This window comes from Schistosoma mansoni, chromosome 4 (genome assembly GCF_000237925.1).
Source record: "Schistosoma mansoni strain Puerto Rico chromosome 4, complete genome".
In the NCBI taxonomy this organism is placed as follows: domain Eukaryota; kingdom Metazoa; phylum Platyhelminthes; class Trematoda; order Strigeidida; family Schistosomatidae; genus Schistosoma; species Schistosoma mansoni.
The window spans coordinates 12,140,315-12,165,378 of record NC_031498.1 but is presented as its reverse complement, the minus strand read 5'-3'; the positions used below and the strand labels follow the sequence as shown (position 1 = coordinate 12,165,378).

Here is a 25,064-nt window from a genome sequence, read left to right as displayed (position 1 = left end):
CATATCTGTCTTTCTTCTTGTACTATATCCTTATGTACAACCTTTCTTTTATATATTATCACCATTGAAGTAACTACTTCTATGAATTCGGTATTCATCTTGTTGTGCTAATGAGGTATGGCAACTTGGACCGATGCTTATGTGTGCCTGGTCCTACGTTGTGGCTGACTGACTGACTGACTGACTTCCTTAATGTTATTTCTGTTGAATAAACGGGGATCTTTTGTATCGGAAGTTGATTATTCATTTTTCACGTATCGCTTCTAATCATTTCAACACATGCTACTTACAAACTCCTAATTTTTGATAAAGATATCTAACGTCATCTGTTTTTATTTTTATTTTGTATCTGTCATTATTCGCCTTAGAGGAATATAGTTTAGAAGTAACCGCAGTGGCACGGATGCATTCACTTTATCCTCCTCTCGATCTTAAATTCGATTATTCCTTCAACACCCACCTTTCTTTTCGGTCCATATTCAAAATATTTAGTCTTTCTCATTATCATTGAGACTACATTATTTAGACTCGTTTGCTTTTCTTCTCGTTTTTGCAATGAAATATAAAAACTTGGACTAATACACATTTACTCCAGGCTTTACGTTGTTTATGATCGACAGTGAGTACCAGGCCACTTTGTGTCACTTATATTACCGTTATTCTTGTTTATATAAAAAGTAATCACTGTTGTTCTTATCCTTTTCAGTACAGGACCTTGAATAATCACATCACTACAAATGTTGGACTGCGACTGTAGTGATGATGATCTTGATAGATTACTTGAAATTGATGAAGAAGTAAAGTATGAAAATCAACAATTGCCTATTGTTGACTTGGGCACAAATAACCGTTCCCAAAATCCTAGCCATAAGAGGACTCTATCACCGGAGTTGGAGCAATGTAATTATTGTTATCTCTGTTGATAAATGTTTTAGGTAGCTCATCAAAAATATTAAAGACATTGGTGGCTGATCATGAGAAGGACAAGCTCCAAGATAATATTCAGCCATGCACATCTACATCAAGAAATGCTGGTCTATTGAAAAGGATTCCGTTGGTCGGGGATTATGTTTCATTGACGTTTAATAGTGGTGAACGATTTTATCTGAGTTTTAGTGAATCCGATATTGATGATTTACCTGATAAATCGAACAAGTATTTTTGTAACTATGAATCATCAGGTTTAGTTTATAAAGCTGAGGAACTTGTAAGCCTTTTCAATTTTTTGTTGTCATGTATCTATTTATATAAATATATATCAGCTGAAGAATTCCAAGTCTAACATGATCAGTGCACAAATCGAAGAAAAACACAGCAAATCTGGTTTCGCACAGTTATGGACTACGAAATATTCCCCATCTACTTATTTAGACTTGATATCAGATGAGGTAAATTATGTCGATTAATATTCTCGGTATGTCCACACTGTAAATAGTATGTACATGTTTTTAGTCGTTCGTTATAGTGTAGATTATGGTGATGTTAGCCTGTTTATTTGTTTCAGTCAATAATGCTTACCATGAGGTTGACGTGGATGTATGTCCTTATTTCTTTGATCTCATCCTATTTGCTGTATACAGCGATTTACTTTGTACAAGAGTTAGGTAAGACTTTAAAATGTGTCAGTACCCGCTATCTAACCTGGTGTATGTTCATTTCGAGTTTAACTGAGGTTATTATACCATACAAATTTTCCGTTTAGTGGTCAAATGTAAACCATATATGTATGGAACTAAGCAAATGTGCCAAACTGATTTTGCCCATACTTACCCTTAATAGACAGCTATGTCTAGATTTATAGTTGTAGACATATTACTCGTAGCAAATCAATTATGTAGCGTCAAATGATTTACTATTTTACCATTTTTCCAGTTGTGAAGTTCGTCCTATTTTTAAATTTTAACTGCTTATTGTCACCACACTACTAAAAACTTGTTTTGTTGCAGACTACTAATCGAACTCTCCTCAGGTGGTTGAAATCCTGGGACCCATATGTATTCGGGACACCAGTACCTAAAACCCAAGTTAAATCAAACACGAATCTAGGACCGGTACCATACAAATCAAATGATATTGAAGCTATAGCTGGCGAAATTAATCCTCGTGATGGACTACCTCGATATAGACTGATATTAATTTCTGGACCACCAGGTTTGGGAAAAACTACTCTTGCTCACTTGTTGGCTCAGCATGCTGGATATCAAGTAATTGAAATAAATGCGAGGTTTGTTCTTGACTTACACCCGAATTACAAATCATCCTTATCAATTTCTCTAGACGTATTGATTTTGTAATAAGTTTGGTGGTTGATTTTTATGTTAAGCTACAAATCTTACTGTGATTTTCACTTTGGATATTTATCTGTGACCAGCGGTTCGTATGACTGACTCGTGTTTTCTTATCAATACTGTCTGGTTTTCCACTGTCAATGTTTAACACTGGCGGTAGTGTGAACAATTGTTTCTCTTTGGAGAAAGGAACTCGGCTTAAAAAATTTAATTTTTTTTGATCACTTACTTACTTGAGCTGTACAATCGTATATATAGTCAATTTTATTTGCTAAAATATTAGCCCATTCTAAAGTGGAATAGTGTTGACTAATTGAAGAAAGCTTCAGGTGGTATCTTGTCATGAATTTTTACGAAAATTAGATATTGACAGAAAGTTGTGTAATGATCGGCCAGTGAAAAGTGCTAGGGTGAAGACAATTGTTCACTTAATAGCTATTAAGAACAGAATGCTTAAAATTTCTAATAATGGTTAATTAATAGTTATAAAAATACTTGGAAAGGAGTAGAGATAAAAAAAAATAGATTGTGGGAGGTAGAAAAGAAGATTAAGACCATGGAAGAATAAGACACTAAACACACTGTTTTTCTACGCAAAGGTTATTCTTAAACAGGGGGATTGCAACAGCCTTTGCTGTACATAAGCTTTTCACTTGCAATCCTCTTGTGCTGAATCTCCTGACTGTATGTATGGTTTTGAAGGAGGCTTCTGGTGAAGCAAAGTGACCAGAATTGACTAGCTACTCCAAGATTGTGCTTTAGACTGACTTCTATAATCCTTTGGAAGGCCAAGCAGAGTGATGTTCGGAGATGTGTTTCGAAAAAGCTCGCTTTGTGAGGACAATATAACCTGCTCCATGTGAGCAAGTAAACTGATAAACGCACATTGATCTGGCCCTACGTTTCTACCTATTATTAGAATACCATAAAAATAATGGTTGGCACTTGATCCAATTAAATATAGAGTCTGTATTTGTTGACGAAGGCACATTTTTAACTCGGATAAATTCATAAGGATTTACTACTACTTGAGTCATTTAATGACGTCTGTAAACAAGGAGATGAGTTAGGTTATCTATTAAAGCATAATTTCTATCACTTTTGTAGGTCCACCTTGATAATAAGTTACAATTGTCATAAACTTATGTCTGAAAATTCTCGCCAACTGTTTTTAATCACTTAGCAGTAATTTCGGTGTATGTTAGTGTTTGGTCATCTCGGTTCGTTAATGACAATATATCTTTGTTAAAAGCTAAACATTGGTATTGCTTTCTTCCAGCGATTTGTTAGTTCACTCAGTAACATACTTTTTAGTATTACGTACTGCTTATTGGACTAATGCACATCATTTTCACGTTAGTTATCTCCTCACCCTTCATATATCAATAAGTGTATTATTTTCATTGTGGAATTTTTTATACTTTATCCTGGTTATTGTTTAAAGGATAGTTTAGTTTTGAGAGTAGTCTAGTTGCAAACTTAGTTTTTAGATTTAACCTCTACTTTCATCACGGTTTGGATATCTGTTTATGTTACCATTAGCTCTCACACTCAAAAAAGTGTAAATTGAAGCCGTCTACTTAAATCTGTGCTTAAGTAGTGAGTTAATAATTATCTATATCATTTTTGGTCGTTGTATTTTCAGCGATGACCGTAGTTTAGGTGTACTACGTGATCGTTTAACGGCAATCGTTTCTAGTTCAACCAGTTTAAATACATCAAAGAAGACAAATTTTGGTAATCATGAAACAAAGCTTAAGCCGTGTTGTTTGATCATGGATGAAATAGACGGAGCTATGCCTGTAGTAGTTGAACTATTAGCGAATGCTGCAAAAAATACTTTGCCGTCTAATACTGAACGACAACAACAGCGGAATAGACGTGCTAATCCTCCTTTAGTTTTGCGTCGTCCTGTTATCTGTATATGTAATGATCTGTAAGTATGGTGGTTTGGTTTATTTGAATATATTACTTGTATTATGCCGTGGTCAATGTGATTTATTGTTTACTGCAATCTTATAGGCCTGGTTTGATTCAACCAGTCAGTCATATGTGACGTGGAACCTAGCGCATTTGTGGACCCGTTCAATTTGCTGCACAACATGAGCACGACGAGATTCCAGAGTAGTAGAATTAGTTATATTATTAGTGACAGTAGGAAAAATTAAGCATTGAAAATATGATTCAAGAAACAAAATTATCTGAAAAAAATTGGAATCTGAGGACCTTATTTCTATTTATTTGTTTGTTTATTTATATCAAACACAAATATTAGTACAAATAGGCAGCAAAATAAATATGCACCATACAAGCAAGATAATAAAGTGTGCACAGCTTGAATCAACGGTATCTGAAGGTGGACGAGGTAAATATATCTGTCTCATTTGTTTGATTGATTAATAGTGTCATAGGTAAATACATTTTAGATCAGTATGTTATTAATACATCCTTTCAGGACTGGTTTTGTCTTCAGCTAAAGTATTCGAAATATATGCACTATGTATAAAACACTTTCATTTGTGTCAATCTTTTCTCACCAAAAGAATCTAATTTCTATTCACAATAGATATATTTCTTAATCGAATCAAACACCGTGCTATCAAAAAATTATTTCCCTGTGCTGAAATATGTATTTAGTTCGTATACATGCCAGTATCAAAAACGTTATTTGTGTACTTTACAGATTGACCCTAGTTGGACATCATTGGAAACCAGGAAAGCTTCTTCGTCCTAGCATAGGATTCCTCATCAGTGGGTAACCACGACCTAGACAGAGATCGAATTCGAGACCTTCAAGTCTATTGGCTTACATTTAACTATTGAACTACTAGATTAACATTCATTGGTGCCCAGTGGTCTGATGATTAATTACTTTTCATGTGACACTAGGGTCCTGAGTTCGATTCCTAGTGGCAGTGTCAGGTTGGGTGTATCCTGATGAGCAGTCTCATTCTGAATAAATCTTTGATAAATACCACCCACTAATCAGAAAACATTTCTACAAAAACCCCTTTTTAAGTAGCTATTTGGTAAAGGTTGTCTTTATAATTTGACTTAACGCTCTTTTGTAAAACTTACGTCAATAAATAAATTTACGTATTTTTGTAGGTTCAATTACTGTATAAACACCACATTTAGTTTGTGAAAACATAGCGCAATGCATTGCCACAGTCCAAATTGGTTAATGTCAATATAATGCATGATAAGCGTATGCCCAAGTCAATAAATCATACTTAAAAATGTTAACTGATTTAAGTTTTATTGGTAAAGTTATAAATTTACAACTGGAATATCTGCAAGTGACAGTTTAATTGATATAGCCCATTTTACAAGATAAAATGGGTAGTTTTACGGTCTTATAGAATATAATCATCTGTTAGTTTGATATGGGCTTAACTTTTGTTGGATGTGCATTGGGACCCATTTAGTTTCACAAACTGCCTTTTGATTTATGAAAACACCGTTGCTTAGTAATTTAAACACTCAACTTCCAACCACTAGATTATAAGTCCTAACTTCGTCATGATTTCTTCTCCATCACACAGAAAATATAAACCGAAGCTGTGTATGCTAAATAGGATTCTATCATTGAATTGTGTTAACTCTTCATTGGTTTAGGAATACATCGTTTCTCTGAAATAATCGTTGGTGTATGCTTCTGTCTTTCAATTCTTTATATTAATTAATCGCAAAATACATTCTTGTTCCTCATCGCTAGATATTCTCCATCGATTCGAGCGTTACGAGCTCCCGGAATACCTTGCTTAACTATACGTATACCCATTGTTGACTTGGGTCGATTAGTTTCTAGACTTGATTTAATAACTAAAACAGAAGGATTATCTATTGACAAAATAACCCTTACACAATTGGTAGAAATGTCTGATCGAGATATTCGTTCGTGTTTAAATACATTGCAAGTTAGTAAAAATTTCCTTTGTAATTATTTCTGTATACACTATTATTTCACTTTATCTAGGGATGGTTATTTGTTTATGGATTTCTACTAGGATAAAAAGCCCATTCACACATTGGTTATAGTGAATCCTATTGAAGTTTGCATCAATACTTACTTGCGCTAAATCATTGTTAATTAACAGTCCATACATGGCCCCCAAGTGCCCTGGTACGGCCGAGAGTGGGGAGGGGCCACCCTCCCTCTCGAAATGCTCTCACATGGCCATGCGTATATAGCCTCTGCATACATAGTATTATCGAAACCTGCTGTTAGAAAAACGAATTAATATTATGGTTAGCTGTATTTCGCATAAATTGATAGTAATTGACGAAAGTCGTAAATGCTCCAAGAAATCAATCCTCCAACAAAATTTTCTAAATGCAAAACTACTATACTTAATTTAGAACAACATATATAAGCGAACAATATTGTTTTCGATTAGATCCTCATCAGGCTTTACTCTAATATACAGTAATATTTATATGCATATACGAGATTATTAAACCAATCAAGGCAGTTTATGAGTCAATGATAACAGTGGAATAGATTACATAATCAAAATTAATGATAAGTAGAAAGTACAAATTGATAGTGTAATGACAGGTGTACTAGTTGTGATAAGAATAATAAAAGGCTTGAATCGATGTTACATAATAGGAATAGAACTTAATTGTATGGTGTTGTAATTTTAATTGTTAAGTTTAAGTACATTCTGACCAAACAAAATAAGTTGCTACTCTCACCGATTACCTATTTAAAACGAAATCGGTTTTGTTTACTTTCAAACTACCGTATTAAGAGTCAGTAAATCTATACCTAATAAATAGTCTTCAACTGACAATTGTCTATAGACATATTGAGTATAATCCCACAATAAAATACCAGGATGCCATCTGAAAATCAGTTGTATAAAGGTGGCTAATCAAGTGAATAATATGATTGTCATTAGTTCTTTTAAACATCATGTAAATTTATCCTGGATTTATGGGTTTACAGACAAAGCCCACTAGAAAACTAATATGATGTATCGTAGATGTTCTCACTACATTATATTTCAAAACATTTGGAAAAAAATCATATGCTCTAGTGATTACAGCGTCCAACTAATATAGAATCAGCATTTGTCTGAACTAACAAAACTGATTGTGTAGCTCATCGTAATTATCAAAAACAAGAATTCACATATTAAAATCACCTGGAAGCACTGGACAGCCGTTTGATTTTAGTATGGGACTCCTCAGCAGTTCGCACCCACGATCCCGCACATGGGATTCGAACCCAGAACCTTAGGTCTCGCGCTCGAACGCTTGACCTTTAGACCATTGAGCCGGTATCCAACGGAAGATGGCCGCGCAATTTCATGGATCGATTAAAATTAAACATTAACACCGTTGGATGCCGACTCAGTAGCCTAGAGGTTAGGCGTCCGGGCGCGAGACCGAATGTCCTGAGTTCTAATCTCACGTGTGGGGTTGTGGATACGCACTACGACGGAGTCCCATAATAAGACAAAACGTCCTTCCACTGCTTCCAGGTTTTCAATGGTGGTCTAACATTAGTCAATTGATGGTCTCAATCATAAACTCAACAATTTCCACAACCCCATAATGATAATTAAAATTACCTTTGATATTGACAGCAGGTCTATTTTATAACTTAAATTGATAAATAAGAAATTTTCGAAAGTGGTTCATCTATCGTTTCCTGTCATTTAGTACCACTATTATTCCTTGTGTTGATTAATTATTCAATTCACATAGGCGAACTGCTGACAACCCTAACTAGAGTGCTCAATTTCTCGAAGATAACAGTTAAAAGCAAGATTGTGTATGGAGTCTCATTAAGGTGGAATAATAAGGGTAACAGATAATATTTAATAGATTTCGAGCGATCATAATATATTCAAAAAATGGATTACAGTACCTATGATAATCATTTATTCAAAAGTACTGGCTATGTTGAAAATGATAACTCACGGCTTGAAACGTCTGCCTAGAGAAATAGCTATGATAGGCGAATCAAATATTATTGATTCTTCAGAAGGTCACAATACCTTTTAAAAGTATAGAGTATACATATATTTACGGGAAGACTGGGACGAAACTATTTTGACCATATTGTTAACCTCTGATGTATTCTACTGCAATTTAAAAGGTACTTCTTGTTAAATATATGCGTCTACTGAAATGTGATGATGTAGCTGTCTTGTGACCGTAATATTCGTATATGTCTGACAAGTAGAACTCCCAATCAACTCTTTATTCAGAACCCTAAGTCAGTGCATAATACATGTCTGTTCACCAAGATCGCGGATTTCGGTTTATTTGGATTTAAAGATTTACTGGTAGCTTAGCAATTACTCTCAGATACGCCTTCACAACGTAGAAGTGAACTTTACAAGTGTATTCGTAATATGGGACAGGGCAATAGACCACATTACAGTGTTTATTTAATATGTATGCATAAAGTTCGACCATCCATTTGCACGTTGTGGTGTGTTCTGGAATCCGAACTGTCTTCTCATCTAGTCTTCAAATGTCCTGCTTACGCCGTGCTTTTGATGTACTGATCCTCTTCTCTTCTTTTGACGAATGTTCCGCTACATACTACTTACAGGCAATCTTGTGTGTAACGTCCACCACAGTAGGTGTACATTGATAGGCTTTTTTCCTTTTTCTCATTGGCTCTGTTTCTACATTGAGTAATAACAGGACAAACCACACTCGACAGCCGTCAGTTCGTTGTAAAATATTCTAAGGTTTTGCTCCAGAGTTCAAGTTTTTTTCTAACTTTTCGAGCTTATATTCTTTGTACTATCTCAGTAGAGGAGGGATACATTATTCTACATTATGACCTTTTGTCTGATAGTATATAAGTAAGTATCAACCAAGTACCCTGATTGACTGCATATCTTTTATTACGAATTCAGACTGTAAATTCACTCAAGGTTTTTAACCTGGTATTTAAATTAATTCATAATCATTTTTATTGATGTTTACTCTGAGATTGTTTGGGATAAACTTAATTTGGTTGAGCTAACTGTTACATATCAGAATTCAGTCAGTCAACTACAACGTCGGAGCAGGCATACTTATGCATCGGTCCAAGTAGAGTGTTTACATAACATGCGTACTCGTAAATTCATTTTACGACTACACCAGAATAATAGTAATGGTAATAAAGTACCTCCATTTTGTTTCAAGTGTAAAATACTATGTGCGAACGGACTGGACCATCTTAATATCTGATCCCAATTAGTGTGTGAATATAATAATAATATTAATAATTATTATTATTGTCGAAAAGCTTTATAGTTGAAGATAAAGATGTTCCGTTTATAAAAACTTCCTACTTGTTCTATCATTTCAAATGATAGGAAATGGCACTAAAAATTAATACTTGCCGTTGATGAGAAATCTTCCATCATATGTTTTAAAAATTGCTTTGTGTTTCACTTACATTTCAAAGATTTTGTTTTCTTTTCAGTTCTTGAGTTCAGTGAAATCTCTAGATAATAATATAAACCATAAATTAGGTTGTTTGTCAGCGAATGATATTTTATCATTGTCTCAATTTCATAACGGTGGTCTGAAAGATGTTCAGAAAGGTATATTTGATGTGTGGAAAGCTGTATTCACCATTCCTTCATCTCGTTTACTTTCAAATCGTAGAATAACCAAGTCTGAATGCAATAATAATAATAATAATAATGCAAGGCGAAGAAATGGTAAAAATCATGATACTCAGTCTGCTAGGTAAGTTTTGCATATTTTTGTGTATTATATTTTACAGCAGTTAGATAATGGTGATAATAATAGATTAGTTGGATAGACATTAGTGCCAAATTCTATGTTTTTAACGACTGATTAACTGACTGAAGTTGAAAAATTCATTTTTTTTAGTTTGTTCAGATTGTTTTATGAATATCTGAATGTAATCCCCGAATGCCTTGTTATGTTCGAGGGTTGGGAGAGCCCGCTCTCCCTCTCGAAATTCTATCACATGTACACGCGTATATAACCACTGACAGGGAAGTCCTACTCACTGCTTTATCGCGGCGAGGTTGTTGTTCACGATTTTAAGAGGACAAAACGCGTATTTCCGGCGCTTAAACTGGGTTAGTGGGCACGGAGGGTCCACGTACGGGAGTTGGAAAACTCTGATTCCAAACCAGTGCAGCACGTGAACTCTAGGATCGTGAGGGAACAAATGGTTGATGAACCTGTTGTCGGTTACTGGCCACCATGGGACCTCATCACCTAACGTTACCCTACTGCCTTTGTAGATTAGACCTCTAGGCAAAAGGCTCGTGACCTGACCTCCTAGGAAAATCACCTGTCTCGGTTTGGGCACCCGTACCGTATCCCTATCCACACAATTTGGATGATAGATGTCTAGTGTGATGCACATATATTTCGGCGCCCCTTTGCGTTTATATAAATAATCAATGTATCTCACTATTGCACTAGCAGTCATTATAGAAATGATATAAGGATATTTTAAATACATAATAATGTAGAGTTTCTTACAAATCTATCAAGATTCAATTAAATTATGTAAAAAGGTTTGTTAGTTGATTTTATATTTTCATAATAATTTCTCATCATAGCACTAGTATTATTGTGTCACCTGAAAATCATGAGTGTCATAATGAAATTCTAATTCCATAAGGTAATTTCTTTAGACTTTTGTTAAAGTTTAAAAGAACAGTTTTACAAAAGTCCAGTACTGATTCTATTTAAAATATTACATACAAACCGGTAATTCACAGATTTCAGCTCTTCATCTATTATGGTTTAGTTAGTTGAGTAGTATCACTAACTCTCACATGAACCTTATGGCTCATAACCAAGTACATAAATATTAACTTGATGAAGAAATTACATTGCTAAACGTTGTCTTCAGTATGCTGTAATTATTAATTCTAACATTGCTTAAATTTATTTTACCTACTTTCAAATTGTATCACTTTTGCTATTGCATATAAACTGTTGCTTATATTCATCTATTTAAAAAATATTAAGACTGGCCTATATAATGGGCGTTATAGAAGCCTCTACTGATCATCAACAAGTCACACTGGGTATATTTGAGAATTATCTTTATGGTCATTTAAAGGATGCAACCTTACGAGTAGTAAGTTTCACTTTAGTTATCTCGATTTGTTAATATATATATATATATATTCTCATTTGAAATATTTCTGTTTCATCATTCTTGTCCATTTTTAGGCTCGTCAGGCATCTGAGTGGTTTGTGTTTGACGATTTGCTTAACACCTGTGTACATACTAAATCGAATTACTCACTCCTACGCTATGCTAATTTCTTGCCTTGCTGGTTTCATATGGCTTTAGCTACACCATCAGGTCTTTTCAACACATTTAATACTGCTAATAACACATCAACCGGAAATGTCAAATCTGTAGGTGGTTTACGTTGGCCTTCTGCTCCTTCGGAAACTGCTGCCACTCGTTCACATTATTTGGCAATATTGGATCAGTTATATTCAAATCAATGGAACCTACCTCAATGTAAATCTGATAAGTCTGTCAGTAATTTTAGCAGTTTTCGGTATGTAGTGAATTGATTTTGTCTGTGTAGTAAAAATTGGTTTTCTGTTCTCTTATAACTCAAAATGTTAGGAATGAGACCTGTCGTCTAATGATTGCACTTTTAGTCTTTTCATACAGCTACAAGCCTTTTTAGCATGTTGTTAATTGTCAGATAAACTATATCAAACACTAAGTACTTACCGAAATTTTTAGTTATTGTGTCAGATTATAAAAGTATTATTATCAGGGTATTATTAACAAATCTCATCAGTCCCTTAGTTATAAATAGCATAGAAACTGGCACATATGTGCAGTAACCCACGTTGGGACAATACGTCAATACAATGGAATGAAATGAACAAAATGAATACTATGGTAATAGTATTCGTTGCATTAGTAATACTTAAGTTAATAGTGATTATGGTTTGAGAAAAAGGAATAAATCGGCAGAATAAACAGCATAATATAATGTTGAAACTCATAAAATAGAAGTACAAAAAGAATATATACATCTCTGGTAGTGCGTTCGACTCCGAGCCATATATTTAGTTGGTAAGTTATATTTAATTTATTTAAAATTATCAGTAATTTCGATTCTTGTTTAGTGTATTGTATTTATGTTCTAAATAAAGTTCTTCTTTTACAATATCGTAATCCGTTATTGTGGTGTTTCTTATTTTTGATGATAAAATTTCCTAGGTTTCTACCACGTCGTCATTTTTTATTAGATATGGCACCTACTTTAATTACTCTTTTGAGTCTGATCGCTTCCACTCTTCGGCCGTTGAGTGCACAGCTGTATAGTCAACAGGAGAAGTTAGCGCTTGACAATTTAGTCAATTTAATGTTAAATCTTGGTTTGAATTGGTTGGCAGAACAGGATTCTGAGAGTAACGAAGTTAAATATCAACTTAATCCGTAAGTAAAATTTGCTTAGTTTTTAAAAAGATTCAATATGTCAGTGTTTTGTACATCATCACTAGATTACTTAATAATCTGTGAATACTACTCAAAATACGCATTATGCAATAGAAGAAGAACTCGTGCATGTTGTGTGTGTGTGTGTACAGAAACTATCATATAGGTCATAATATTAGTTCTCTATTGAAAATGGTGTCTCACTAACTGAAGTTGGTAATATAAGCTGTTGACTTCCAATTCAGTCCTCACGGTAACATTAAAAGGTCCTGTGTTCGATACCATATCGGATTCTGGGTGGATACTACTCAATAATAACTGCCGTAATTTTATTTAGGAAGTTTCATCAGTCCTTAGTTTGCTTACAGATAATTTACATTTCAATGTAGCCGACGGACATTGTGAACACTACCCTACATATTGATGAAGTATAGTTTAGTGACAAACGAATACTTTTCATTTAGCCACCATACATCAGAAGCTTAAATCAATTTTCTTTTAATTAACAGATACGTGGCTTATAGAATAGTTGAAGTTAATATTTTAGATAGGCTTATCGGCTATAACTTTTCTTTATACCGTTCCTCTCTGAAACTACCTTTTAAAACATGAGTGTCATATGATATTTCAGGCCATTAGATCTTGTTGCTTGTTTCACGAAGTCAAGTAGTTTGAACTCACTTGGATACGGTACTAAACAATTTATTGCACGTGAGTTAGAAATTGAAAGAGTTCGACGTTCTGAATCAATGATTAATCGAGATGTTAATAAATCAGAAGTTTGTAATGACATCACTAAATTGAATTCCAAACCATCACTGGAGAATTTAATGGATACTGAATCACAAAAATCAAAACTTATTGGTACAAAAAGTTCAAAGGTATGGTAACTTTAACATTAATAATTACGTAACTTAGGCAAATATTGACGTTAATAGCTTTTTATAATGTTCATTTAATTTGTTATTTAGACCTATGACGTATTTTTCCTGACATATATGTGTAATAACCCCTTCTGACAATAATCAACATATGCTCACTAGTGACTGTCTCCAAGAAGTATCTCCTGGAGTTCTAGTGAGAAGCAGTGACCGGTGGAGTTCAACCAGGTCTGTTGTGAGATAGGGACTCACTTAAGACATTGGTGGATGTGTCGCTCAATTTCGTGGATTGGTTGAAGTTAGACATTAACACAGTTGGATGCCGGCTCAGTGGTTTAGTGGTTAAGCGCTCGCGCGCGAAACTGATAGGTCCTGGATTCGAATCTTGCGAGGCGGGATCGTGGATACGCACTGCTGAGGAGTCCCACAACAGGACGAAACGACCGTCCAGTGCTTCCAGGTTTTCGATGGTGGTCTAGCTTCAATTGGTTCATAATCTCAACTATTAAAATATATGTGTAAATTTAATACATAATGAAGAGTAAATAAAAAACAAAACATCTTCTCATTACTTATAAAATGTATATGATATAGATAACAAGTAGTTCAGTTAAATGACGTGATTACTTGTTAGTTATCTTACTATAACTTAGATACCTGTCTTAACATTCATGGAAATTAACTCCTATACACATAAATTTAATAATCTTAACTATGTATGTTTTTTGTGGTGTACAAGTGTCCAGCTATCTTCATTTCAATTTTTAAGAAAAAATCATTTGAGGAGTAGTATAGACAAAAATGTATAAACATTAGGTTAGTAATTATTTTATATCCTATCTTTTTTTAATCATCATAAACTTGAAATTTTTTTTAAAGTTGTAAGACTATATGTTATAAACGGTAGGATACTAGTTATAACGCTAGGGTTTCTTGTTATAACAGTCCTTTTACTTTTTACACGTATGTGGGGCGTTAATTTATGAATATCTATACTAGGTTCCACCCAGTGTCTATTCTACAGGACTTCAACACAACTCAGATAAAGAACACAAGATTAGCCTGACTATAACGTCAATATATTTCCAAACCAAAATCTGACACAATCCAACAACACCTCCCAGCGTGGCTAAGTAAAGGTCTGGTGAAGAAAGTAAACAGCTTGATATTGGCACATTTAAATTAGTTAATATCAAAATATGAATTGTTAAAAATATTACAAATTAGTTCGTCTAATTGTCCATATAATACAAAGTTAAACTATTCCTAGAAGTTTACAGTTATATATGATTAATATCATAATTCATTTACCAAATATAGATTAATGAACTCAACTTTAAACCATACTCTATCTATGAAAGGTAATCTTACTTTATGGTTGATATAACTGAAATTCATTGGAATAGAGTTCAAATGACTACATAATAACTAAAAGTTAATTAATTAAAACACTTATTCTCTACATTAAATAGTTGGTAAAGTTATATTAGACTATATTAGACTTTTGATAATTGTACTATTCCTACGATTTGGTATTCATAAACTTCTCCTTTTTTTGTTTTCTAGTCTGTTATGCTGTATAAACTGTAAATAGTGTTTTATATCCATCATTGGATGTACATAATTAGTTACTGATAAATTTTTGTAATTTCTTTTCTATATTTCATTGTTGTTTGGGTACTTCTCGATGCCAAATTTTCTATTTCAAGTTATTTTTCTTTTTGCCTTACTAAAATTTGCTTGATTGAAACGAATCTCTTCTTTTTTTTGGGGGGGGGCTTTTAAAATAACTTTTGTTGTGATACGGAACACAGCAATTTGTTTGTTGAATTAACCTTTCCTTAAAATCTGCTAATCATTAAGATGAACTATTTGGATTTATATCATTTGAAATAGTCACATTTCATTTCTAGAAAACATTATGCAGTCATAATTTTGCTTTTTCTGTATATTTCTCAATCAATTTCAGCTTTGCTGTTTTTTCACAACAAGATTGTAAGCCTACATATCTAATCATCTGCATATTGAAATCAAAATATTGCACTGACATGTACTTTGAAGTGATTTCTAGACGTGCTGACATTAAAAAGGTTTAGTGGGAAGTTGTCGTTGATTATATGCTTGTTTTCTTGGTTGTGAACATCTCGTAATTTATTTATATCCTACGTATGTTTCGGCGGTCATTGTTCAACGTTCTGAGCAAAGATCGTGATTGTTAACACTAATAAATAACATTTTGAGACTCGGTTTCTATTCCTGATAGTCTTAATTTGGCTAGGTTGTTTTCCTGTAGAATTTTGAGAAAATAAATGCTTGATTTCATTATGTGGATAGAATATTTTTGGCAAAATTTTGACCACTGCATGATTCTTATTTTATGATGTCGTCCTTAATCTCTCCTACAACTATGTTTAAAGTTGTTTGAGTCTAAACTTCTAAGCACTTCATCAAACGTTTGCTTTTTCGACTTTCCCAGGTGAAAAAAGATTTCTTTGGACGCGTAATCAATGATAAAATGAACATTTCTAATACTGCGAATACAACTGAAGGTAAATTGTGTTCTTTTTATATGCTACTAATGTACAATAGATTGCGGTGAGCAAGGAGAGTTCATTGTCGATCGGGATATTTACTACCGCTTTAAGGAGGGCTACTCAAATGCAGTTCGACGACCGGTTACTATGAAAGAATTCTTGTAAATGAACTTGGAACTCCTACAAACATTTTAAGTATAGTCGCAGGGTAAAAGTAATTTCACTTCGTACTTCGTTTTCTTGTTAATTAATCCCAATGATTGTATGCAGTATTTTGGATCTGCGCACATCGATTCTTTTGTATGCTTGTCGAGGAATTGACAATTTTGAGTTCATATAAATCTTCATTATTATGTATACAGTTACATATGAATTTCCTTAGGATACTCGGTTATTTTATGAGATTTCTCACTTACAAGAGTAACCTAAAACGATGAGTTTTTCTCTGCCTACTTATACTTACCGATTCTATGTATATAATGGTCAGTGTTTTTAGTACTAATTATCATTTGTTCATCTCAGTTTGTAATTAACCTTAAAAAGATTTAACAACTGAATTTTATCACCGTTTTCTGAAACGTAGCGGTTGCAGAGAATTTACTCGAATTGTTTTGATCCAGACTACATCTTATCTTCCTTAATAAATATTACCATATATTGTGATCATTCTTGTCCGCAAGATTTACCTATAACTTACTTTTGTGTGATTTATTTATGTGTACAGTATTTATACTCAACAAAAGTTCCGTCATAGTCCGATTGTAGTAAACCTTCTTAGATAATGAGACAGCTGCAGTTCACTTATATACTTGTTCACTATTAGTGACATCTTTCCGTTCGCCCACGGGTGTTCTCCTAATTTAACTTGGTTCCCGCCTACTAGACACTCATATATCTCTGCTTTTCTGACATAACCGTTACTAATTAAACCATGTTAAGTGCTACTTAGGTTTAACTGATCATGGGGTACATGCATTCGCATATAAATATATATGTGTTCCACCCAAATAGATATAAAAGCACACATAAAACGAGTGGTCACATTGCAGTGATATGCATATGTACCCCAAAGGCCTATCATACTTGTATCTCTCAGTTAGCATCAGCAGGCGGATGACAGTATGATACTTCATGAAAACACGTGCTTGTGTCTTGTTGCAAAGGTAGTCAGGTTATGTAAGTCTCCGCTGTTGTATCAATCGCTAGGTCAGCATCTTTATACACTGACGTCTGTTAAGGTACTGAATACTTTATTTCAGTTGTGGGAAGTTTAGTTTACCCTAAGTACTTGCAATTGACTTCTCAGAGTTAAATGAAGTTACAGGAGCAAATGTATTATAAACTGAGAGAGTCTACACATTAAAATGTATACATTTTGTGTAACATAAATGGTAAGACAAGTAGAGTATTATGATAAAATATTCTGTAAAGAATTAGTAAGGTTGCATTGAAATGTCTTATAATGACCTATCATTAATTGATTTGATATTAAATGTCCTTTCGTCACTCAACATTGGAGTCTGTTGTGACGAAACTGGTTCACGACCCAAGCTCTCTCCCATACTATTTACATTGTGCACTGAAATTTAGTCTTTAAATGTAAGTTGCGGTGGTTGCTAATTTCCCTGGTCGGTTTCAGATTACCATTTTTGTAGTTCCATCGAACCAGAAGGTTTCAGACAAATATTTACATACACAACTTGAGTTTCTGGAAGTTCCGTCTTTCGTTTATATCCATAAATCATCGTAAAGTAGAAGTAATATTTATGTATGAAAGTCGGCACAAAAACTTCATTTACTAACCGGAAGTTCAGTTTAGCCTTTTAGTTTGTGGCACAAAATCTACGACTTAATCACGTGGATGGTCATCTTTGAGAGACCTTTGCTTAAATACGTATTTATTAACTCCGATGTAAACTCGTGCTATCCAATCTTTCTATAACGTCTTCGCACGTTATTACTTTTCATGTTTTAAGGCAGCACTTTATTTAGCCATTGGGGTGTTATTTCAGGGATGTCAACCGGACTCGTTTATTAAACCAACTAGTAGGGTAATGTCGCTTGTGAGGTTTAATTCTTAAGCAATGTGTAACTTCATCGAACTTCTAACCTTACCTATAGATGTAAATAAAGGTGGTCCGCCCCAAACCACTGGAGAATATAAAAAAGAGACATTATTGAACGACAAAAAAACAAAGTTGGGAGTAATGCCACCGGGAATATTTCAAATAGTTATGGAAGAAGCAGATGAATCGTGGAGAGTTGTATCACTTGATGTTCGCACATCCACAACATACAGAGGCTGCCATCCACCTGCATCCCGGGAGTAATCTACAGCCTCTCTGTCTCAGCAGCATATGTATTTTTGTTACAATTGTCACACGCGGCTCTTGCTAGGTCCCTGTTTGAGAATCAAAGCCAACAAGATAATAGAAGGATATGATGGGGGGTATTCTATGAACGGGTTACCCAACAACGCGTTGGTGAGGTAGGATTTCACCGTGCCATATCAACCGTTCACGAAAGCCACCACAAGGTAATGAAATAAAGAGTCTAGTTCAGAGGAGAAATAAATAAACTTGGCCAAGCCTGAAGAGTCGTTCCTTTGCCTATCCTAGATAATAAGTCATATGAAGCATCGTTTTTCGAAATAAAGTTCCGTCTAAACAGTATTGCTCGGTCTCGGAGAACATATGTAGTGGCATTGAACCCCAACCACACGACATTTGAAGCCGGGCATATAATTCCTAGAAAGAATTTTATTAAACAATTGAGACGAAGCGGTCAGCAATAGAGATAGGAAAGATCAATTCATCGGGTGGCTTGGCTCAGCCTTGCAGGCGTGGTCACTATTGCGTGTAACTTATCCCTTTTATTCATATGAAATACATTGTTCTATCTGCAGCCTAATTTTGTTCTCTATCATATATTGGTGATTCTTACGACAGGACGAGTCAGTGTGGACAATGATATGACTTCCACGTAAGATCATATAGATTAAGTTTTCACATCATGACATATCTACAATTTTAGGGTTACGTCTATCATTATAGCAGTACTAATAACGAAGTAGACCGTAATTCTACACGTACTCGTGACCTGCAAGAAAAAACACATTTTTATTGGACACCTAGAGGACAAACGACATCTTTATTTTTCGCTCACCTGGCAATGTCTTTATTCAAAATAGGCAAGAAATATCTTTTAGTCATTTTACGATGGACATTTTGTCAAATCACTGGCCAAAACCTTGGTAAATAAGTGGAACTTATCGTCTATCTCTTAAGCACGTACGTTTGACACATACAATACTACAGCATTACGGTTAAAATAGATATTTTTACTAACAAAGGCCGAATTGGTTGATGGAAGCCTTGTGCACAGATTGGTAATGATATATCAGATCTGTGACTTCCAAAAGGCAGAGAATAAACCAGACAGCACATTTGATACAAATACAAGGAGTCTATATTCGGTGAGATCAGCGTGGAAATTAATAGATGCGTGTGGCAGGTATATATGTAACAGCTCAGGTTGGTTGGTTAAGAGTTGACCCCAAACAACCAAGCATATGCTAAAACAGTATTGTTCAAGTATTCATTCACTTCCTTACCTTTTGTAAGCGTTATATTCCCTACTATCTTATATGGAATGTTGAGAGCCTTTGTTTGTCTGAACAGATAATCCCACGCTCCACTGTGACTGCGCGAAGATCGAAATAAAGACCTATTCACTACTTCTCTGGTTTCTTCTATCAATAGCACGAGGGTTACCTATAGGCACGAAATGTACACCAATTAGATCTACTTTTAAATGAGCACAAAACTTGGGGATTTACCATCATATAAAACATCACAATAGCCCGATTGAGGTTGCGTAGCAACTGACAAACAGTGCAATAATCTACGTTATATAAACGGGCCCGTCGTTTAAGTCATATATTAACTACGCAAGTAGTACGATTATCAAAATCATAGGGACGATTACTCATAACTACCCATTTTATTATAATGATTTCAGGGTTTTTTCATATTGACAGAGTCTTTGTGGGACGGTTAACTCGTGTTGCACTGAGATACTGTTGGCACAGGAAATTGTGCATCCTCTAAAGGTTCGTAAGCCGCTTGTAAATGTTATTCAGTGAACTCAGTAATAGCCTTCACACAATCTTGAGAGTCATACAGTTGTTCAATATTTGTACGGCTTGTTTCAAAATATATAGCTGAACATTTTCGCTTCTGATATCTCGTACGACAGTCAAATGCCGTGCTGCAGCTACTCTAAGTTTTATGCAAAAGATTAACTAGTGGTCTGACAAAAAGAACCATCTTACTTAATGAAACCGTTATCCCTAAAAATCTCAATTTTATTAACTTCTTCATTCTGAACAGAACCTGAAATAATTACTTACTACGTATCTGTTGACTTTTCCCGGGAGTCACAAACGTATGTGGCTCATTTATACCAGAATTAGTCACATGTCCTCCAGTGAACATATATCAAATTGGGTAGTATTTTCTGAGTCGCCTTTATCAACAATACATACCTGTCCTCATATTTAATCACGTATCCTCTTCCTTGACAAAAGTGTGGATTGTAAGGGACCAACAGTTTCCCACTTCTCACTACATATGATGTTCACTGATGTTAAAACATTCCATCCGCTTGAAACTGAAAATTATGCTTCTCTGTTTTGTAGTATGAGACCTTAAATCGGCAGCAATTTCATATAGGTAGGATGTTTGGATGTAGTAGTATAGTATGTCGTATATGAATCAATGAAAGCTCTGAGCCCATCAATACGCACTCTGTATGCCAGAACTATGTCATGATTGAGGACAAAGGACACATGAATGTATTGTACAGAGTTTGGAGTAACTTAGTTAGAAATGCACTGAACAACAAATTGGTACAAATATTGCATGACGCAATTGAATTTCGAATTCTGGATTCTATGGTCGATTTGGCATATCCTCCATACGTTTACACTGTCATTAGCTACCCTTCGTCTTAAATGTATTAAAAACTTGTAGAGTGATCCGAATAAGTTTCGATTTTAGACCGTAGGACAGAACAGTTGGAGCGCATGTTTCTAATTTTTAATACCCAGACCCTCCAACATTCAGCACAAGACAACACGAAGTGCAGTGCCTACCAAGGATAAAGAAGGAAACAAATATATGAGATAAAGTGTTTTGCGATTACTATGGGGTTTTTTGACACGCTCAGGTCTGTCCGACTCTTCGTTGGATATGGTTCTTGTGCTATCCAGAATTTATTGTGTAGCGTTGTCGGCCGTAATCATGCAATCCTCAAAACCGAACACGAGATAACGGGGAAAATAGATACTCAACATTTAACACAGGGAGAAGGCAAAGAATAGTGAACGCGGGAATATTCTATAAATGGGATGACATGGCTCAGTCTTGCAGAAGTGATCATTTTGTATAACTTGTCTTTATTCACATTAAATATATTACCCTATCTTCAGCCTAAACATGTTTTTCAGAAGTACTAAGTATCATACTCTTAATCGTTACGATACGGTGGGTCAGAACAGACAATGATGTGACTTTCTCGTATGATCTTGTAGATAAGGCAACCATATTATGACATATATATAATTTAAGGATTAGGTCTATTGTTATAATAGTACTAATGAAGAAGTAGAGCATAATTCTACATACTCATAGACACTATAATTAACAACGTAATTCAAAACAATCAAACTTACCTATGATCTACTTGACAATTGTATTTACGGAAGTCACTTATGATTGGTATTCCCACTACATCTATTGTAACTTTCATCGTCAGAATCTATGTGAACGACCAAAGACTATACGTACAATAAGATATGGAGGATAAGATTGAGGAACTAAATAAGGTATTACATTAAACAAAACGTGTGATAAGACACAAAACTGAAAAGCAGAACGCAAATGTAAAAAGTCAGTCGAAATAACACTTAAAATAAAAAGCGAGACTAAACTATATGGACGAGCCAATCAGAAGCTCTCGCAGGTTTTCAAGGACACGGCGCTAAATTCGGCACCTGATGCTTACATACGGTCGGTTTACAACGGATTTTAGAGAAGACGTGATAATTCAGCGTATACAAGAGAAGTGATCATAAGATATCGGCGCGAAATTCAATTACCCATTTGTATAAATAGAGTTTTGGCATTATAGCTGATGTCAGTTCGTGATGAAAACCCTAAGTATAATTCCTAACCTTAACCATGAGCTATAAATCATAATTTGAATTATTCACACAGGTTTATAACCCTAATTTAGTCTTAGTTATTATGTCGACACTCTCAGAGTCACTTTAGCGTCGCTCAAAGGCCGTCCATAATAATATAGACCCATCCTTAACCCTAAACCATAACCCTAAACCTTAACTCTAACCTTAAACCTTAAACCATACCAATATAGCAACGACATTGAAGCTGTGTGGTCGAGGCTAATAGAATTTTTGAGACTTTATCATGGTTTCAGAGGTCGACTACTATGGAGCCATATGGATGCGTTCCTGTGCCGTATGCACTATGATTTTAGAACTTCTGAACCTATATCTGACCTTGAGAAGTTTTTGACTCGTGTAAAATAAGTATATCCATTTTAATTCTTTGGTTTTGTGTAATAAATTTTTACTGTACACTAACTGTCTTCTGATTGGCTAATATTTCTCAAGGTCATTTAAGATTCGTCCAAAGGTCGTCCATGTAGTTTAGTCTCGCCAAATAAAATTTCAGTTAATAATTATTATTAATTGTAATAAATTAATAAACATTTTTATGTGGAAAGTAGCCTTTGAAAGTTGATTGTGTTGTGAGATACAAAGATAAAGTTCACCATATATGTTAATATTCTCACGCATAAATAGCGGTGCCGCTTGACGTATAAGTACACAAGGTATTTTGAAGATAATCACAGTCAATAATATTACGTAGTGAAGAGCTAGCTTAAAATAAATACAACACCCATACTTCCTTAAGTCAAGGTAAGTTACCAATAGGATAGGAAAAAAGATGTAAGTTGAATTTATGTGAACGCTGAGAGAAGAAGGAAGTATTGTTGTTTGCGAGTGAGATATATCCACGACTGATACTAATAAACGGAAGATATTGAGTACAAATACGATAATTCTACAGCGTCATACGATAAGGAAGTGTGAAATTTTATTTTGGCCACATAAATTATTCAATTTGTACGTCACTGGCACTAAAGCTTCGCCTGTATCTAGTTACAGACTATACGATAAAAAAGACATCATACCTCTAAAATCTTGATAGATTAACTTTCACTCTGAAAATTTCAACATTCCTGTTTTGTATCGAAATGTATTTACCTTCCTTTAACTTATTGAATATTGCAATCGTAATGACAAGTAAACTAATTAGTGTATTCATCTTCATCAAAAGTTTGCTCTTTCGCTTTACTACTATGAACAATTTATCAATGCTCCTCACTGCATCACACTCTTTTCACACCGTTTTTCTGGAGTGATTGCTACCATATCGAGCAATCATTTTCCCTGGTGAAGAAAGTAGTTCAGAAGAAAGGAATGGTTCAAGCTAACTGTCACTTCAAAGGCGAGTAATGTGGTAAAAGAAAATGGACAGAAAGAGAAGCTTCAAGTTGCTATTTGAGACCAATATGCGAATGCAAGGAAATCGTCTTGTTTTTTCCGACTTGTATCAAAATATTAAAAATAAGGTCATTGAAGAGGCATAGAAACAAAGCGCTCAAAATAAATATAGTGAGTAGGTTGGACAGTTCGATTCTCCGGGTAATTTTGACAATTTTTCGGCAGTGAACGAGGCCAGATGAAACTTTTGAAAATTTCTGAAACGGCCATTCAAAGTTTATTTGGCTTAAGTGTAATTGCTTTGACAAGATAGCCTGGATCTCAAAATGATGAGTAAAAGGCAAACTAAATTCACTGGTCATGGCAAATCTAGAATTTTAGCATCAGCTTATTTAAAGATTTAACTCATTGTGTCTGTTATTCACTTGTTCGGGATAAGTGGATAAGCTAATCGAGGGAAATATTTGCGTAGAACTTCAAAAATTGATTTTCAGTTTTAGTTTCTTCATTGAGTATGTTGAAACTAACTTGATGCAGCATGTTATCGTTGATATGCATGTGTGTTCCGTTTGAACTAAGAGTTAATCTTCATTTATACCTCCAGATCTACCGCTAACATCTTTTCAGATTGTAATCAAAAACAATATATGAGTGGAGACATCGTTTTCTGTCTTTTACAATGTTGACATTTCATCGTTCCTTTATATAGATGTCATCGAAAACTGCGTGCAAAAATAGTTAATAAGTCGTTGTCATTTAAACCACTATGTTGATTTTTGTCGAATGTGCACATAAATTGGCTGACCTAGGAAATTTGAGATGAAATTTTTAAGTATACAGTATACTAGTTCGTCAGGTTTTGCCAAAAGTTAGCTATCTCACCTAACGACACTGGGGAAGGGTAAATAATTTATTGTGAATTTTGTGGAAGAGTAGACAATTTTTGTAAATTTTGAGGTAAGTAGACATTTCGGGGAGGGTGAATGTGTTGATATGGAGACATTTGTCCACAATGGATAAATTTTTAGAAATACATGCACTATTAACCCGAGATTGGAGAAAAAACTGAAATTTAGGTGTATTGTTGTCAATATCTACATCGAATTTCTTGAGGTTTTTTTCCCAAAAGTTCACCTATACTTCCCCTGTTTTGTTAGCTTGGGTTTACATTACTGCGTAAACAGTATGGTTAAAATGTATATAAATTGTTGTGAATGCCATCTCTATTACCTAAAAATGGTTATTTAGAAGTTAAATATAACTAGTTACAAAACGAAAATTTCGCAAGTTCAAGATGCTAAACATTCTGGTGCCATTAACACTAAATCCATGGTATTA

General features: G+C 34.5%; 1 protein-coding gene across 1 annotated transcript; it reads left to right on the top strand.

The window, feature by feature from the left end:
- Window positions 1-737: 737 nt before the first annotated feature.
- On the top strand, window positions 738-16,297 carry Smp_042810 (putative chromosome transmission fidelity factor; the record flags this gene model as incomplete). The annotated part of the gene is made up of 13 exons (XM_018796846.1): window positions 738-900; window positions 936-1,207; window positions 1,263-1,388; window positions 1,947-2,224; window positions 3,934-4,224; window positions 6,007-6,208; window positions 9,733-10,001; window positions 11,271-11,382; window positions 11,478-11,818; window positions 12,499-12,717; window positions 13,349-13,598; window positions 16,075-16,147; window positions 16,188-16,297. 13 exons carry the CDS (start codon window positions 738-740, stop codon window positions 16,295-16,297), a joined length of 2,706 nt encoding a protein of 901 aa, XP_018651946.1.
- Between the last annotated feature and the right edge of the window lie 8,767 nt (window positions 16,298-25,064).